Source organism: Chrysemys picta, chromosome 4 (genome assembly GCF_011386835.1).
Source record: "Chrysemys picta bellii isolate R12L10 chromosome 4, ASM1138683v2, whole genome shotgun sequence".
NCBI classification, from domain to species: Eukaryota; Metazoa; Chordata; order Testudines; family Emydidae; genus Chrysemys; species Chrysemys picta.
The window spans coordinates 88,035,077-88,054,504 of NC_088794.1; the positions used below are offsets into that span (position 1 = coordinate 88,035,077).

The window sequence follows — 19,428 nt, forward strand, 5'->3', positions numbered from 1 at the left end:
GTCATAGTAGTAAAATTCTGTGAGGAAAAGAATAGTCAGTGCTTAGAATAGTCGTAAACAATAGCAATAAACTTGAGGGGAAAGAATGGCAACAGTTTAGTAATAGCCATAAAACAATGGTAATAAATGCTGTAATAAAAATAGAGCTAATAAGTCATGGGAAGAAGTCAGTTATTTCCCCTAGGTCCTGGGGTGGATTCAGTCTAAATGTGGCCTTGATTAGCCAAAAATGTCAGGCTCCAATCCTGAGGATGGGAATTTGATCCGAAATGTGAGAGTCTGAATTGGCCAATGTTTGTCATTGCCACAAACTTGGGTGGCAGGGGCTATGGAGGAGCAGATCAGCCCAAATCTATCATTCCCAGAACATGGCAGAGGCTGCATCTAGAATTCGTGGGCTCATGCTGGATGGGTGGGGCGGATCTCACAGTCTTTGCTGCAGTAGCAAAGAAAATTCAAAGTTTTGGATGGAGGAGATAGTGCCCTGACCTAATGGTTTTATGAAATCTTGATGCATTCTCTCATAAGAAGAAGGTCTGGGAGAGTAGTCTATTGCTACTAAATTATCAGTGGCCGGGAATACTGTGGCTGCAGCATTCTCAGACCCGGGAAGGAAGGGGGAGCATCCCATTTCACTTAACAGAGACTCCTCTGGCTTAATGAGCTTGGAAAAAATGGTTGTTGCAAGGCCCTTCATGAGGAGGGAAGTTGCGGGGGCGGAATCCATAAGGCTTTGCTAAATCACCCCCTCCACAAGGGAAGAGCTCATATAGAGTACATTATTATTGCTTTGCATTAGTAGTGCTGTTGGTATATAATTCAGCTTTTCAGGTTCCCTTCTTTTCTCATCTCAATGTTTTGTTTGTAACTACTATAAATAGCCACACATTCCATATCAGAACACCAAACTGGAATTCTGGCACAAACCAAGCTGAGTTCAAAGGTTACAAGCAAAACATACATGGTGAGCTGCAGGAGAAAACAGATACTCGGTGTCGTGGGAATGAATCCTTGTTCTCCTGGGGTGTAAGAAATCCTGGTACAAACTCACCCTGGGCTAAATCTTGGCTCTTAGTGAGTGAATAGATTTGTGTGTCTGTCATGTCAGTAAAGTCAGATGAGAGCGTGTTTTTCATTCAAAGAAATTTAAACCTCCTCATCCCCTAGCATTTTTGTATGGTTTCAGATTTTATGCTGGCTTCTAATGAAGCAAATTCCAATTTTGATACAACCTTCCATTTGGCAACACTGTAATATCTTGATCCTGATATTTTCCTGGTAGTGTAGAGGAATCATTTTCCATTGCCAAGCAGAGATGTTAGTGGTTGAAAGAGAAGCCATTGCCCGTGGGCAGATCTTTAACAAATAATGACAGTGCTTTCCCTTCTCTAAGGCCTGGCAGCCGAGGATCTCAAAGTGCTTTACAAACCCTAACCATTGAAACCTCCCAACGATGCGATGTAGATACTGTGACATACTAGGGTACAATCCAAACTAATGAGTAGCTGTGTCACCCCTACTCTGTAACCTGAGGTGCCCTTTACAATGCTTTGGTGCTGTAGCCTCCAGCCTGGACTGCTCACAAACAGCCTCCAGCCTGCAAGTCACTCCCAGCTATGTCTGTGTGTGTGCTGCAGCCAGCCAGCCACACCTTGGCATTTACCAGCCTGGGTTATACTGCAAGGTGACCCCAACACACTCCAGGTCCTAGATTTCCCCCCCGGAAGTGTATGTTCTATACTGTCAAGCACAGCCTTCTTCTGGACAATACATATTTATCTAAAGTCTGTTATTTCTTTAATAGAAATAATATGCACATAACTTGAAACCCTAAATGGAGTTTCCCAATCACTTCGGTTTAAACACATTGCATTAGATAAAACAATAAAACAAGTTTATTAACTACAAAGAGATACATTTTAAGTGAGTACAACTAATGAGGTATAAAAATCAGAAATGTTTACAAGAAAATAAAGTTAAAACACTATTGGTGCCTAGCTTAAAAGCTATATCAGATTCAAGCAGTTTCTCAGCATATGCTTTCAGCAGTCTTATTGACCAAACTTCATAGGTCAGGACCCCTTCTCCCATAGTTCAACGAATGCTTCCTTTGTTGCTTCTGGTGCTGTGAATGTGATGGGCAGGGAAAGAGAGGGAGGGTGCCTTGGGATGTTTGTCCTTTTATTGTCAGTCCTTCTTTTGGAAAATATTTCCAGCTGGGTATCAGGAGAAAAAAAGTCTACATGGCAGGATGTTCCCTGCTGCTTTTTTTTCACCTGTTTGAGCTTCTTTTGCCCCCACCTTCCTGCTTGATGACTGTTTACTGCTTAAATGCAAATTAAGCAGAGCACACATTCCTTTGTTTGAGACAGACCAGTTTGCCAACCAGAGGCTTGGTCTATCCTATAAAGTTAGGTCGACGTAAGGCAGCTTACATCGACATAACTCTGTAAGCGTCTACACTAAAATGCAGCTCCCACTGAAGTAACTTGCCTGCTAAATTGCCTTAATAACTCCATCTCTGTGAGAGGCATAGCACTTAGGTTGATGTAGTTAGGTCAAGGCAGTGTCAATGTAGACACTGCATTGCCCCCATCAACTGTTGCTGCCTTTCAGAAGCTATTCCACAATGCCCAACCTGACAGTTAAATTCCTGGTGAGGACATGCACCGCTGACACAAAAAGCCTACTATGGACATGCAAAAGGGATTTAGTTACTGCAATGGCTGTACGTCGACATAACTTAGGTCCACTTAATTTTATAGTGTAGACTTGCCCTCAGTTTGGAACATGTGTTAATAACACCATACAGTGGAATCTTATAACTTCAAAAACAGTGTTGCCACACATATTTTATCAGGACAATAATGACAACGAATTATGAGTTTTCAAATGATACCTTACATGACCTATTTTGTACAAAGATGATTACAATAGTGTGTAGCGTGTGGATGCAGGGGTACATTCTGTCACAGATACTTATTATCCCTGTTCTACACAGGGGGAAACAGACTTTAATCAACTCGCTCAAGATCACACAGCAAGTCAGTGGCAAATCCAGTACTCCTGAGACCCAGTCCCTTGCTTGAACCACTAGACCTCACTCACTCCCAGTATTGTAGGTCAGGCTACAGTACAGTCAGTGTCTTTTTCTTTTTAGTACTGAACTTTTATCCTATTGTCCTTCTTAACCCCATTGAGCTCAGCAGAGGCTCCCACAGTAGACTGGCAGTGTGGTGTTTGCAACCCCTGTGCCACACTCGGCTGTTTTTCTTGGGAAATTCCAGGCATCTCGTGCAAAGGGCTGCTGTGTATTATATCTGCTTTGAATGTTTGCCCTCCCATGTTTCAGATGTGCCTCCGTGCGCTATGATGCAGACCTGCCAGCAACCAGCATCATCATCACCTTTCACAACGAGGCTCGCTCCACCCTGCTCCGCACAGTGAAGAGGTAGGTACCAGTGGGAGAAATGGCTCTTAACCCTCAGGGAACTGTTTGGTTGCTGGTCTAGGGATCTGAGATGGGCGGGAAAGTCCCCAAATGCAATGGGCCCCCCCTCCAGGTGGTTTCTGATCTGACCATGAGGTCAGCATCTGACAAGAGGACAGGAGGTTGGCCAGGTGTATGTGTCTGCAAGGGTCATGCAGGGAACTGTGTGTGTCGGGGGGCAGTTAGACAGGGAGTTTGAGGGAACTGTTAGCAACAAGGAGGAGGCTGTTTGGGTTAGGCCCACAAACACTTTCAAGGGGCAGCCAGGCAGGAAGTGTGAGGGAAGCTGAAGGGAAGACAGACTATTGGAGGTGCTTTCAGGAGGGAGATAAAGGAGTTGGGGGGGGCAGTCTCAGGGAAGAATCAGCAGCTAGGTCCTAGCTGGGTCATATATTGTAGTAATGCTTCACACTGGGGTGTGTGAAAGGTGATGGCATTGAAGTCTGATGGAGACTAGGCCCCTGTCACCTGCTACAACACTTGGAATTGCTCACTGATGGAACAGCACTTGACTCCATGGCAAATCCCTGGCTAGGCTTGTGTACAGCCCCTGCCAACCAGAAACCCCCCCAGTCCAACAATGTATGGGACTCTCTCCCCTCAGCCACAGTGGTAGCCAAAAGCAAACAGGTGCATCAGGTGGCGTGTCTCTGAGTGTGGGAGTAGCCCCTAGCAGGTGGGAGCATGAAAATATCTGCTGCTATTCATACAGCAAAGAAATATTTCCACCAGCTCCTTTCCTTCCCCCAAATCCCTTTCCCTACTGCAGAGCCCAGACAGGTTCTCTACCTTTATTTTTCCAGAGACTGTGCCCTCTGCCCGCTCTGAGATATCAAATACTCACTCAAAAGCTCCCTGAAGCAGAGAACCAGCCCAGGGAAAAACCTCCCTCTCCTGTGGAGGCTGGCCAAAGAGAGAGAACAGCTCAGCTGGAAAGTTCAGCTGAGGGTACCTTTAGTAGGAATGCAGCGTTCATTGGCACTGGTTCTCTCACTGAGTCCTGAGGGCTTGCAGGGGTTTGCTTTGTGAATAAATAACAGACTCTTTCAAGTGTGCTGGAGCTGGACTCATGGATAGAAGTCTGGCTTTCTAAGTCTCTTCCCAGTTTGGGGCCACCTGGTTTCCAGAGGTCTGAATGTGCCCCGCTGGGCATGAGTTATTGCTGTGCGTATAATTGCTGCTGAGTTGCATACCCAGGCAGTGCACCCACCACTGTGTCATTATAGTAAAGCATGTATGATATATCAAGTATGAAAGGGACTCTTCTAGTCTATCACTTGTGAGTTTGCAGAGGACCACAGTGATATTAAGCAAGGGGAGGGATAAAATTGCACCAGCTACTTTTTTTATGGCATCTGGTCAGGCTTCCAGAACAGCTTTAGGTCTAAAATTGCAGCAGGTGTTTTGGGCCCTGTATGATAATTAGGGCTTGATTGGTTAGATAACTAATCAAAATTAACCATTCAAGGAGCACCTGTTGAAAGTTCTATGTAATTAAATGTTTATAACAGAGTACTTATTTTTTCCTAAACATAACTTAAGTGATTTTAGTTGCACGTTGGGGATGATGAATGAGGAATTGGGGATGAAGGAGAATAATTGATGAAAATAAATGACAATAAGGACAACATTTTCAAAAGCAGCCATTGGTTTGGGTACCCAACTTGCCATTTTGGGCCTGATTTTCAGAGATGCTGAGAACCTGCACTTACAGTTGATGTCCATGAGAGCTGTGGATGCTCAAAACCTCTGAAAACAGGACCCAGATATCTCAAGTTGGGCATCCAAAATGGTGGCTGCTTTTGAAAATTTCAGCTTTACACTTGGTAATTTTAAGAAGAACTACACAAGGGTGGTACCACTAGTTCAGTTGAGCCTGTATGAGACTGGTGGGAGCCCTCCTCTAGACAAGGCTCCCACAGCCAGATGCATTTTTACCACATTGGTTAAAATTGTCTACACAGGGGATCCCATCAGGGCTGACACAGATTCATGTGAATTGGTGGCACTGCTGGAGGGAATTTTTTCCTAAAGTTCCCTAGCATAGAGAAGACTGTTCTGTGCATGGCCTTGTGATTTGTTTAGCAAGCAAATGCTGCTGGTTCAAGGCATACAAACTGTTTAGGCCACAAGGATTTGTTTTCAGCTTAGAGGTTGCTGTGGAGGAAGAAACAGAGTCTGATGCCTGGATAAAGAGACCAAACGAGAGACTAATGAGATAGGGAATGCAGAAAAGAATTAGAAATAGCCTGGATGCCAGCAGCTATTAAAGTGGCATCTCAAACAGTTTGCCTGCTGGCATCCTTTGATGTGCAGGAGATATCTGTGCTGGTCTGCTTGACATCTGTTGCTCTGCAGGAGACAGCTGTCACTCATGAACTGTTTTCTCACTTGACATGCCCTGCTCTGCAGGAGATGGCTGTCATTCATGGACTGCTCGCCTGCTTGGTATCTCTGCCTTGCTAGTCATTAAGTGAAATTACCAGTTTCTGCCATGCTGGCCAGTCCCGCTGACACAATGAGGCCTTATATGGATGGAAAACAACAGCTGTGTTGTCTATTTTTTATTTACTGATTTTTAGGGTGTGTGGATGCCATTTGTCTGTGAATACAAATGTATTGGGTATATATTTGTTGTATAAGATAACAGGGCTGTCAGTAGTTCAGTGCCCATGCTAAGTGATTGTGTAAATTCTGGTGGAAACAATGCCATAGAATACAAATGTATTTTGTGCAACACCTTTCATACAAGCTGCATCCCAATATGCTTTGGCAAGTTCAATAAATAAGGGCAGATAAAGAGAGAAATTCAGAGTAAAAGAGGAAAGGGATGTATTTTCTGGTGAGATTTGAAATGAAATGGAGAGTCTGTGAGCCAGAGAGAGATAAGAAGGAGGATTATATAGATGGTCAGATCTGCAGAGGAGAAGACTCTCACGTCAGCATTGCTGATACATCCATGAAGAGGCAGCGAGAGGACACTGATGCTGAATAAACAGAGGGAGCAATGAGAGGAGTAGAGACAGTGCATTGGGGTGGGGGGTGGAACAGACTGAAGTTGGTCCATGTTTCAGACACGAGGAAATTTCAAACTGGATTTTGAATAGTAGTAATGCTTAGCTCTTTTATAGCACCTTACATCTGAATTAACATTAACTCATTTTCATGGCACTCTTGTGAGGAAGAGAAATATTATTCCCTGTTATCTACACAGGGGAAATATTGGAAGTGTTATAATCCCCATTTTGGAGATGGAGAAAATTAGACACAGAGAAGTTAAGTGTCTTGCCGGGGGGCACACAATAGGTTAGTTGCAGAACTGAAATTAGAATTGAGGAATTCCTGACTCCCAGCCCTATTTGCAGTCCACTAGATCATAGTACCTCTAATGAGGAAATCAGTGGAAGTGTTGATGAAAAGGGTGTGATGTGTTTGTTTCCTTTTGCACATGTTGGAGTCTGGAGATCTGGAACTTGTGGACAAAACCGTTGTGGAAGTTGTAGTCATAAAGGTGAGGGGAAAAGAATGCCAAGACAAAGGTTTCAGCAGAGCTAGGATCAGGGAATACACAGGCAATACTGTAGAGGAGGCAGGAAAATTTAGATGATAGGTGGGGCTAGACCAGTCTTGTTAAATATTTTCTCTAACAAAGTGGTAAACTGCCTGGGCCTGGTTCTCCACTGCCTTTCAGCTTGTGGTCACTGACACCTATGAAGAGAGGGTACAAAATGGTACCATTTTGATTTGGGTGCATTTTACACTTACTTTACACAGGAGTGAATTACTACCCAAAGCACAAGGTAGTCCTGCACATGAAACTTGCAAATGACAGTGATTTGGGAGAAATTGCAATCATCAGAGAAAACAGAAAAGTAATGCTAAGGGATCCAGAGAGGGTTGAAATGTGAACCAGATGTAGCAAATGAGATCTGGCTTGGAAAAATGCAGGCTGAGACATCTAGGGCAATATAAGCTGAAAGACAAATATTCATGGGCAGGCATGTGGAAACATAACTCTGAAATAAAGTGGGATGAGATAGTGAACAGCAAAGCAGTTATGTGTTTGCAGGGTGAGATAGCAGTAAAAAAGCCAATGCAACATTAGGCTCTGTTAGCCTGGGTGTGTTGGTTTTTAAATAATAATCTCACACTCCTCTCCTCTTTATGGTCCTGATCCAGCAAGGTACTTGAGTAGGTACTTAACTTTAAGCATGTGATTAGTCCCATTGAAGACTGGGAGTTTGTTCCATGCTTAGGGGGCATTATGGAAGAAGGCCTGAGTGGGCAGAGGAAGCAAAGCAGTTGGTGAGGCTCACATTGTTGACAGTGAAAAGCAGGTAAAGGGAGACATAAGGAATGAGACTCACAATGTATATCTGATTGGAGCTGCACAGGGGCTTGAAGGTGAGGATGAGAAGTTTGAACTGGCTGTGGGGAGTGACGAGGTGCTAGGGGAGGGATTTGAAGAGGCAAGGGAGGTGGTTGAATTGACAGGTGTGGAAGATAATTTTAGCAGTTGCATTTTGGACAGGTGGTGGGGACTTGAGAAAGCCAGAAAGTTCTCAACACCTCCCTACCAGAAAGATATTGACAAGTTAGAGAGTGATCAAAGAACTGCAGAAATCATTATTAGGGCTTGAGAGGATGGCTTATGAGGACAGATTAAAAGAACTTTGCTAAATTCGTACATCTGAACAATGATGACTAACCCTGATCCCCAAGCATGGTAGAGCCCCTCATTCCTCCATCTGCGGGGGGTTGGCAATCCTCCCTAGGACAATGAGGCTTGAGTGCCTTGTGCACAGTGCTTCCATCTAGTGGCTGGATGGGGTCCTGGTCCATGACTGGGTCTCCTATGTGCCATGACAATACAAATAGTAAATAATCACCACCACCCATGGAATATTATAATATATAACAGGACCACAAAGAAAGATAAACAACACTTTATTTCCAGAAAGGATGGGTAAACTAAACGAAGGGCAATGGAACAGGCAAAGGAGACAAGGATATCAAATAAACAAGTAACTAATCAATCCTGCAACACTGAAATCTCACAAACGAAGGGAATCTTTGGAGAGAGCCCTCTAAATTTTCCCCACAGCCTTATTTGGGTGCTGGAGTCAGAGCTCGGCGTAAGGGGTTAGTGTCAGCGACATAGCTACAATGGTGCCAGTGGTGCAGTCGCACCAGGGCCCACAAGGTTATGGAGGCCCAACCAGGCAGACTGTTGCTCCAGCACTTCATCAGGCACATGGGGTTGCAACGCCACTTGCTTAAATTTGGCCCCGCTGCCCCTCCAGCACTGCTCAGGTTTAGTCAGGACAAGGGTTGGCCAGGCCAAATTCGAGTGAGTGATGTTGCCACTTGACAGTGGGATCACAGAACCACACAGGTGTAGTCCAGCTGCATCTCCATCATGATACTCCAAACCTGAGTAATGTTATGACCCTGTGTGCCTGGTCACATCATTACTCATCACTCAAATTTGACCCGTACCATGTGAATGCCAGGCGGGTGATGGGAGTGGAGTGCTGAGTCAGCGGGGGGGGGGGGGGAGGGAGGGAAAGGGGGGTACCGAGTGGCCAGGAAGGTCCTGGGGGCGGTGGGTGAGGGGCAAGGGCAAGTGGTTGAGGGATGTTGGGAGGGGGTGAAATTGAGAATGGGAACATTTTGGCTGAATATCAGGAAAAGCTGAGTGACAGTTAAAGCTATAGGGCTGTGGAACTGTCTCACCCAAGTGATGTGATGGAAGTCCCGTCATGTGGGAGTTTGGATATACAGTATATTGGGCAAAGCACTAGAAAATGTACTGCTGGGAGCAATCCTGTCCAGGTCACTGTACAACCGAATAACTAACCCTCAACAGGGTTCTTTACCTCTTAGGGGTATGGAAGGAGAGAGGCAATGCAGTATCTAGTGAGATGCCCAGTATCATGTGTACTGGGCTGACTGCACCTCTGACCCCTGTTGACAAGTGACCCCCTCTTCTCTCCCTGAGAAGCGCTGCTTAACTCTTTAGAGTTCTGTTTTTCTCCAGGCAAAACAAGCTTGCATCTTCCTTCTAGACAGGATCCTTGAAGCTATCAGCTTGCCCTGTAGTTTTTCAAGTATATGCTGGGGTGTCTTTATCTAGATCTATTGTGTTTCTTTGTGGTTTGCTGTTCCCACAGCCACCTAGATCAATAAAGTCATATAAGAAATTCTAATTACCCACCATCTTCTACAGTAAGTTTACTTCACTGAACAGGTCATGGACAGTATTCATACCATTATCACATATCAGTATTCATAGAATAAATAAAAATCAGCTTCTTGTCCATCACACCCAGATTTAGGGCGACCAGACAACAAGTATGAAAAATCAGGATGGAGGTGGGGGGTAATAGGTGCCGATATAAGACAAAGCCCTGAATATTGGGAATGTCCCTGTAAAATGGGACATCTGGTCACCCTACTCAGGTTACAAACAGCCTTTGTTTAATAATGATGAGGTCCTTTTTTCCTTCTTGGATTCCTGCAGTGTTATGAACCGCACCCCTGCCAATCTCATTCAGGAGATCATTTTAGTGGATGACTTCAGCTCAGATCGTAAGTATCAATCCTCAGTCTCTTTCTTTTGCTTTTCTCTCTCTTTGATTTTCTCCTTCACTCACTCTGTTCTCTTTCCCTCCCTCTCAAAGATTCTCTCTCTTGCTCACTTGCCAGTTGGCAAAAGAAGAAAAAACAGGGAAAGGAGAGAGTCTTTTCTGCACCTAGTTTAGCTTTCACCCATGGCAAAGAGGCCGTGTTTTCCTCCTTCCTATTCTCCTTGTGTGAGGTTGGTAGTTCTGGCCAGGTTGCCAGAGTACCTAGTCTGGTCTCATTAACCACCTTCTTATGTGTTGTTTAACCCAAATATGGTGAGTGGTATAGGTCAGCAGTGTCTGATTACATGGGTTAGGGCAGTGGTTCTCAACCTATTTATTATTACCTGGGCCACAGGTTAAAAACCACAGTGCCCCCCTCCCCCCGACTCCTATGCCCAGCGTCCCAGCCCACACCCAGAGACTCCTCCACAGAGTGGGGCCAGGAGTGTACCCTGCTGCAGGGCTGAGTGGCAGGGCGGCCCCGGACTCCGCCATCACACAGGGCAGCCTGGCAGCCCAGACCCTGCCATGCGGGCCCCGAGGCCTTTAGCACACAGCTAGGCCGCAGCTATGTGCTAGTTGGGCCGCATGCAACCCACGGGCAGTGGGTTGAGAACCACTGTGTTATAGAGAGAGATCACAGAGAACTGTTGCAAACTCTCATGTTCTACATACAGACTGGCTTTGCCCTGGGCCCTGGCTGGGATTGTCATGTACCTAGTGCATCCCTGGGGGTAGTTCTGGGTGAGATTTTGCTTCAAGAGGTACCCAACCTCCTCCAGCAACCTGGTGCAAAGCAGGAGTGTATGCTACACAATCCTGGCTAGCTCCACAGACCAGTGGCTGTGCCCTGACTCCTCCATTCCACCTTTTGGGTAATTCTTTCCCCCAAAGGCACTAGGGGATAGTAATCTATGCACTCCCCTGAGCACAGGGCTTGCATTTGTTCCTGGCTATTGTATGATGGGGTTGGGGTACAAGGGGCTTCCACAAGGACCCAGGACAATCTAGCACCATGTTTATTATAATAATTAATTAGACTATTATTATAGTGCTTTATAGCATTTTGTAGCGAATGTCTGCAGTACCCCTGTGAGTTAAGGAAGTGATACTGGCTGCATTTACAGATAAATAGCTTTGCCCAAAATTTTCAAAAAGTGGCCACTGAGTTTGGGTGCCTGAGTTCCTGGGTGCCAGCTTGAGACTCCAAGAGGCTGATTTTGAGAAGTGCTGAGCACCCACAACTCCAGTTTGAGGCAATGGGACCTGTGGGGCTCAGCACCTCTGAAAAGTAGATCCTAAGTGTCTCAAGTTGAGCACCTGACAATTCAAACCCAGACTCAGTTGCCACTTTTGCAAATGTTGGCCTTGAACAGCTTGAGGCCAGATTTTCAAAAGAGCTCAGCCAGAAACTCCCATTTAGGCCTCTAAATAAATGGCAAGATTATCAAAAGGGTCCATCTCCCAGATGCTCCCATTGGTCTCAATGGTAGCCCTTGGGTACTGAGCACTTCTGCAAATCTGGCTCTTGGTTTCCCCAAGGACACAGAGAGGTTAGGGTCAGAGCTAGGAGGTGGATTTCTGGGCCCACTCTTGTTACATTCCTGGTGGGTGAATAACCTGAAAAGAGATTCTTGCATTCACCTGAAATGGACCTGTCCATTGCTGGGACACAGTCTTCCCTAGTGACAGATGTCCAGCAATATCTCAATAGTTTTTTACTCAAGAGCTCCTGCCACTACATTTGAATGATACAGCAGCTGCCAAACTGCCCACAGAAGAGCAATATTTCAGATTGTGTGTCCTTGAAAATGGAAAAAGAGATGCCAAGAGAAGCACTTTGGCTGGTGGCCTTAGCGTGTCTCTCCAGAGCACTGAGGCTGTGGGAGGATGATGACAAGATGCAGAAAAGTGCATGGGATAAAAGAGCTGCTTGTGGGGGGAGGGAGGTGGAGAGGGCTCAGGGGAAATGGGCTTGTGATGGAAACTTTTGCCCCAGTGATATCTGTTAGAGCAGGACTTAGAATCATAGAATATCAGGGTTGGAAGGGACCTCAGGAGGTCATCTAATCCAACCCCCTGCTCAAAGCGGGACCAATCCTCAACTAAATCATCCCAGCCAGGGCTTTGTCAAGCCTGACCTTAAAAACCTCTAAGGAAGGAGATTCCATCACCTTCCTGGGTAACCCATTCCAGTGCTTCACCACCCTCCTAGTGAAAAAGTTTTTCCTAATATCCAACCTAAACCTCCCCCACTGCAACTTGAGACCATTACTCTTTGTTTTGTCATCTGGTACCACTGAGAACAGTCTAGATTCATTCTCTTTGGAACCCCCTTTCAGATAGTTGAAAGCAGCTATCAAATCCCCCCTCATTCTTCTCTTCTGCAGAGTAAACAATCCCAGTTCCCTCAGCCTCTCCTCATAAGTCATGTGCTCCAGCCAGGGCCGGCTCCAGGGTTTAAAAAAAAAAAAAGAAAAAAAAAAAAGCCGCGATCGAGATCTGCGGCGGCAATTCGGCGGGAGGCCCTTCACTCCCAGGCGGAGTGAGGGACCGTCCGCCGAATTGCCACCGAATACCTGGACATGCCGCCCCTCTCTGGAGCGACCGCCCCAAGCACCTGCTTGAGAAGCTGGTACCTGGAGCCAGTCCTGGCTCCAGCCCCCTAATCATTTCTGTTGCCCACCGCTGGACTCTTTCCAATTTTTCCACAGCCTTCTTTTAGTGTGGGGCCCAAAACTGGAGACAGTACTCCAGATGAGACCTCACCAATGTCGAATAGAGGGGAATGATCACGTCCCTCGATCTGCTGGCAATGCCCCTACTTATACAGCCCAAAATGCTGTTAGCCTTCTTGGCAACAGGGGCACACTGTTGACTCCTATCCAGCTTCTCGTCCACTGTAACCCCTAGGTCCTTTTCTGCAGAACTGCTGCCTAGCCACTCGGTCCCTAGTCTGTAGCAGTGCATGGGATTCTTCTGTCCTAAGTGCAGGACTCTGCACTTGTCCTTGTTGAACCTTGTTGACTTGCCAAAGTGTAGCCTGTGGACCAAATGTATCCCACAGAATTGTAGAAGGACCCCTGTGCCTTATCTCCTCTTTCATGTGGAGATGTGGCCTTCTGAGCCTACACGGCCCAGCATGCATTGCTCCACCGTAAGCTGAGCGAAAGGTCACTCTTACCAGATGCAGTCTGGGATGTGCAACCTTGTTGTTCTGTAATATACTTCATTTAATGCAAATTAGGTGTGACTTGGTCTCCCAGCAAATTGCCAGTCGGACATCCCTATGTTAGACAGTGGAAAAGTGTCCCCAAGGAAGATGGTTGAATCACCATGGCTTGGATTAAATAAAACTAAGCTGAAAACTATCCCAGAGAACAGATTGTAGGGAACAACCTTGCATGATTTAGTGGGTGGAGGAAATGGACTAGATCACCTAATAGAGTAGGTCTCTTTCCTCCCTAGCTTCTTGGATTCTCTGCACTTGCTCCCTGATGTCCCTCAGTTTCTCCTGCTCCCAATTCTACACCTACAGCATATGCCCCTTTGTTCTTCTGCAGTGCTGAACTCAAACTGGCTGCAGCCTCAGCCCATCAGCGGATCTGGGGAGCTTTGGCTCAGCAGCCATGGAGGAGGACTGTCAAGCGAGCAGAGCTCTCTTGGGTACACTTTAGACAATGGGATTAAGGCTATCAGGTTGATTAAAGTGATATTAAGTGAAAGCAGTGCTTTCCCTGCGTGGAGACACATGAGAGCAGTTAATTGGAGCTCTCCACTGAAGCCAAATAATTCATGCATTTGTGCCAAATGTTTTCTCCTTTCCTAAGCTGAGGACTGCCAGCTCCTTACCAAGATCCCAAAGGTCAAGTGTCTACGCAACAGTCGGCGAGAAGGTGAGTGTGGAAAACTTTGCAGGTACCATCTGCTCACAAAGTCACCTCTTCTGCCCTCCCCTTCCCTAGATGCTATTTCTCATGGTTACAATTCATACTTGCAATAAAGGTGAAGCTTTTATTTCCCAATCTGGAGGCTCTGGCAGAGAGAACCTGGGTTATCAATCCTCATGCTTCAGGGCATCTGTTGTTATTTTAAATATTTACGTTATAGTAGTGTCCACAGTCCCCAGTCAGGATCATTGTGCTAGGAACATATAGGTAGACATGGTTCCTGACCTGAGAGAAGAAGACAATCAAATATTATACATTATATATACACACAGAGAGTTGGGGAAAGCTAATATTTCATATATATAATACATCAACAAATCAAAATGTTGACTTTCCCTAGCTGTCCTAACAGTCCTTCCGCCCAGCCATTTTGTGCTGTCTGATTTCTTATAGCCATCGCAGCACAAGTGGATCTTGAGAAGAGATTTGACGGAAGCGAGGGTAGTGGCCTTACATGGCATCCCAAGCATTGGGGGGTGTGTGTGTGTGGAAGATGGGGGGGCATTTGTGGGAGAGACTGGCATCATAAAAGAGAAGAGTGAAAAGCAGTGAGGGGCCCTGAAAGTCAGGACAAGAAGCTGGAGCTCAAAACACTGAAAGGGGTGAGGGAGCTAGGTGAGAGATTGAGAGATGGGGGTGATTGAGCAGAGTGACAGGCAAGGAAGGTGTTTATAGCAGCTGTGTTTTGCATGGACTGGAGAGAAGTGATGTGGGTGTCAGGGAGGCTGAAGAGGAGGAGGTTCCAGTCATCAAGACTGGAGGTTTAGAGGTGTGGACAGAAAAAATAAAAAAGCCCATGCCTCTAGCATGTCTCCTACTCCTGTGGTGGCATGGACCTGGCTAAGGCAGCTCTATGCCATCTGGGGAGGCCCTTCTAGTAGGGGTATTCTCTGCTCCAGTGGGCAGATCCACTGCGTTTATGGCCCATTTACACTGTTAGAGCAGTGTAAAGAGTCCGGCTTGTCCTGGAGAATCAGGCCCCCTGCACCAGTGTAAATGGCTACACAAGGTGCAAGGCAGTGGAGAATTTGTATTTTCTCTAAGCTGTAGAAGTTCAGGGCTTTCCCTCCCTAATCTCCCCTTCCTTTTACTCTCTGTCCTTTCCACTGTCTTCCCCTCCTCTGCCTGTTCCTCCCCTTAGGGCTGATTCGCTCTCGAGTGCGAGGGGCTGAGGTAGCGATGGCTGAGGTTCTCACCTTCCTGGACAGTCACTGTGAGGTGAACAGTGAGTGGCTGCAGCCGATGCTTCAGAGAGTGAAAGAGGTGAGACCCCTCCCCCATCATCTTTCTCATCTCACACAACCCCCGCCAGGATTTAGCTTCTTTTTTCCTGGCCCTGCCAGGCAGCTGATAGACAGCACCCTGCACATTGTGAGCTTCAGCATCGAGGGCAAGCATCCAAATGCCTCCCTGTCAAACTCAGATGTTTTTAAGAGGAGTACGGAGCCTAAAATATCCAGTGCAACTGGCACCTGCTGTGTATTACTGAGACTCTTATTGCAGGGCCCCAGCACTCTCCTGTTGTGGGGACGGGGATGTTAATAGATGGGAGGGGAGATTTGTGAAAATCCTTGTGCCGCTGACTGCTACTTTAATCCTCCTGGATACTTCTTCCACATCCCCTCACATGTAGACAACACACACAACCTCTGCACGCACTGCTGCTCCCTTTCCACAGCCTCCTTCCAACTGCTGAACCTCCCCCACCCCCGAAACCCTCCTGCTTTTAACACCCTCTGCAGCAAACACCGGGCCCACAAAACCACTTCTCAACTCAAAGTGCCTCCAGGGACGTTCTTTCTGAGATTCATTGGAGAAAGGATTAACCCCAGGGCAGATAGAGTGGAATATCAGACAGCAGCGTTGGCAGCTCTCGCCCTGAATTCGCCATGGGGTCGAAGGGAGGATGTGACAATGCTGCTGAAAAACCTGCAGTGAAAGAGCAGGGCGGTGCAGAGGGGGACTGATCTCTTTGCCACCTGCAAGTGCCACATTCTCCTTCTCTGAAGAAAGGAGCCCATGAAGTAATGGGGCCCAGGAGAGGAGTGGGAGGCACTTGCGCTGCTGCACATTTCATATGTCTGCTCAGTTTAGTATCGAGGGGAGGAAGAAGGTGAAACCTTAGAACTTCTTTTTAAGCCTGTTCAATAAATCCTCCATCTCTCAGTAGCCCATAAATGTCTACTTTACTTCTGCTCGTAAAGTCAAGCTCCTGGCAGGAGCAGCAGCAACAGCACAGTGATGGTGTCTCTGCAGATGGGACTGAGTAGTTATTAGCAGGGATGGATCTGAGCTGCAAAGTTTTTGGACCCTGATCCAACCTGTTTAGAGTTCTGGGCTAGGATTTTGGTTCAGCCCATTATAGATATAGGGGTCAGTTGCCATGTTCAGATCTAGGTCCAGGTTCAGATTCCAAACTTGCCCCAGATTTTGTAGCTGTTTCTGTCTGGGGGTTTGGTTCACATCTATCTCTAGCTGTGAGGATGCTGGAATGTCAGGCTGCCTGGATAGATGGTAACAGAACACAGACCATAGAAGGGCTGTACTCCGACACTGCTGTTGACAGCGCTCATGTGCTGGCAGAATTAACTCATGCCCGCCCTGTCACTGTCAATGAAAAACCAAACAGCACACCCAGGCTCAAGGCCTGAGTACAGGCCACAGCACAAAAAACTTGTTCTGAGAACAAGTGGCTGTGTGATCAGAAGGCTAGAGATAGAAGTGACAGACAGATGGCTAGGTACCTCCATCATTACCAACTCTCTCAATTTTATCGTGAGGGTGGAGATAGCTGGTGTTTTTCTTAAAGCTTCAGCTCCTGGAGTCAAGAATCTCAGCTTTCTTTTAATACAAAGTAAATTTCTAGCCCCCATGGTTGCAGAGAATAGCTTGAAAATGTGACTGGAGTGCTCCCTAAAGGTTCAAAAACCAGAAGGCAAATAAAAAGCACCCAATATTTCTTTATTTATTTTAAAAATCTCATGATTTCTAAGTCTGGCTCATTATTCTCAGGGACTAGTCAATCATCATGAGTAAATACTGTGTCTCCTTTGTGGTATATTAGTTGGCTATGTGGCTGTTTTGGGTTGGTAATGAGAATTTTTTTATTTTATTGGCCTTTTTGTTTTAAAAAAAATCGAAAGAATCCTGGATACCGATTCCTGCCTTTGTGACAGGGACATTAACCTTTGAAATTGGGATCCATGTCATGTGATTGGGGCCAGGAAATAAAGAGCTATCATTTACCAGTGCTCCTGTGTGCTAAACGCATATTACAAGAGGGCCCTTAGTTCCATTTCCCTGTGTCATAGATATGAAGTTGAGCTGACAGTTTCCCTATCTGTAGACATGCAGCAGCCATGGATTCATTACCTAGCTGCCACATGGGAGGTAATGAAGAGTTGCAATGTAATATGCTGATGTATTTTTCCATGTTGCGGTGTGCATAGCCTCATGTCTCTGATATCCTATTCTTTTGCCAGCCCCCCAAGAGAGACCTGATTGTTCTCCCACTCTTCTGTTCTCACAGGATTATACCCGAGTGGTGAGTCCAATCATCGATGTGATCAGCCTGGATAATTTTGCCTACCTGGCAGCCTCAGCCGATCTGAGGGGAGGTGGGTAAGGCTAATGGCTGGGATAAGTTAGACCTGAGGGGAAGGTGGACAAGGACCAGCTAGTGAGTGGCAGCAATAACAGTGCTCTGCTCTTTCTGTCCAATGTGTTTTGCTGCTTGGAAGGAACAGCTCCAGTGGAGAAGAGGCCATGGAGCAACTTGGGGGTATGCAGAGAGGCTCTCCACTCACTCTGTGTAACTGGCCCTGCATGTGGATGCTTCAGACACAAGACAGTAGTTTTTTAGGACTGAAGGTGGCTCTCTAGGAAAGGTCTGCCGGCAGATCGCAGGCCAGGCAGGTATTCAGGAGAGGTGCCGGAGTCTGACTCTTACAGTGCTCCAGACCGGAATTCCCAGCTCCCAGTGACACCCACAGGCACCCAACCCAGCCCCTCCTGCTATTGCTGAGCCCTCCAGTAACCCTGCAGATGAGCGATCAGAATGCACCCTGCTTGCTCTCTAAAACTCACCACACACACACCTGCCCATCCCAAAGCATGCAGGCCAACCCCCCTCACAACCACTAACATCACCCATCACCTGATGGATAAGTGATGCAAGCAACCCCCCCTCCAGCTGATTAGCGCTCCTTCTACTCAGCAGTGCCTAAACCCACCAATAGATCCCTCAGGTTAGGCCCCTAACCCAACCGCCTCCCCCAGCTGTCAAATCTGCCTGCACCCTCTCCATGATTCCCCCAGACAAATGCCACCATCAGCTATTGAAACCCACTGGTATCACAGATAGACTCCTGTCAGATGCAGAGCCCTCCTGCCAGCGCACTGTGCTAAGCAGATGTCAGAGCTTCTTTCTATCCCTTGAAGAGCATCCCAAGGCCACACCTCCCAGCCGCCAAATCCTCCCACACTAGCCCCTGAAAAACATTCTCAACTCTCTTCCTAGCTGTGAAACCCTTCCACTACCATCCCCTGCCCCTCCAAGGCTCAACTCTCTCTCGCTTTCAATGGTGAATCCCACCTGCCAACACCTCCTCTGACCACCCTCCCTGCCTTCAGAACCCACCCAATTCATGGATGTCCATTACCTGGCAGCATTTTACGGATTACCCATAGCTCAATTCAGAAACTTGGGACAACTCAACAAGTGATAGACTTGGGAAAACCAATGGCAATGCACTGGAGCCTTTGTTCCCAGAAATACACCGTCATCCCACCAAGAGTGCTGATTAAAACCTCATAACTTTGTCAGCTAAAGAGGCGTAAGACGCACTGACCAGACTGCAGCAGCCCTGATTATCGCCTCTCACCCTGACAACACACTCCAGAAGAACTGGAAAGTAGTTGAGCACAGACAAGTATTGCTAAGGGAGGGGAGCGCCTGGAGGGACTCCAAATGGTCCAGCAACATTTGCAATGTCGAAGGCTCTTGCTACTTTGGGGCATGTGTGGGGTAACCTTGGGAACTTCTGCTCACTTGGGTCACTGGTGGCCTCATGCATTTGCAGTTCCAGTGTGCCTGGCTGGCTCCTGCTGGTTGATGTGAAGGGTAGTACTTGCAAATCTGGTGTGGCACCTGCCACAGGCAGATGGGGCTGAGGGGGCAAAACAGGCACCCTCTTAATGAAGGCATGGATCTGTTTCCAAGGCTAGTGGAAACCTGTGTGTGCAAAACAGTCACCAAGACCAACCAAAAAAAAAGGAGGTTTGCAACATCCTGTTAGTTTAATTTGTTGTTCCCCTGATGCCCTTGCTGCAGATTTCCTGAGTATTCTAGTGGCTGGCA

General features: G+C 46.8%; 1 protein-coding gene across 4 annotated transcripts in view; it reads left to right on the forward strand.

Moving 5' to 3' along the window:
• Nucleotides 1-19,428, forward strand: part of GALNT16 (polypeptide N-acetylgalactosaminyltransferase 16) — a 115,387-nt gene that overhangs the window by 67,887 nt on the left and 28,072 nt on the right. For all 4 annotated transcript variants that reach the window (XR_010600624.1, XM_005305922.5, XM_042849346.2 and 1 more), the window contains exons 3-7: nt 3,353-3,451; nt 10,014-10,081; nt 13,950-14,015; nt 15,211-15,332; nt 17,599-17,686. Coding sequence is in view for 3 of the 4 variants with exons in the window: in XM_005305922.5 (XP_005305979.1) it covers nt 3,353-3,451; nt 10,014-10,081; nt 13,950-14,015; nt 15,211-15,332; nt 17,599-17,686 (443 nt within the window). In the remaining variant the exon portion in view is untranslated. The remainder of the gene's footprint in view (nt 1-3,352; nt 3,452-10,013; nt 10,082-13,949; nt 14,016-15,210; nt 15,333-17,598; nt 17,687-19,428) is intronic.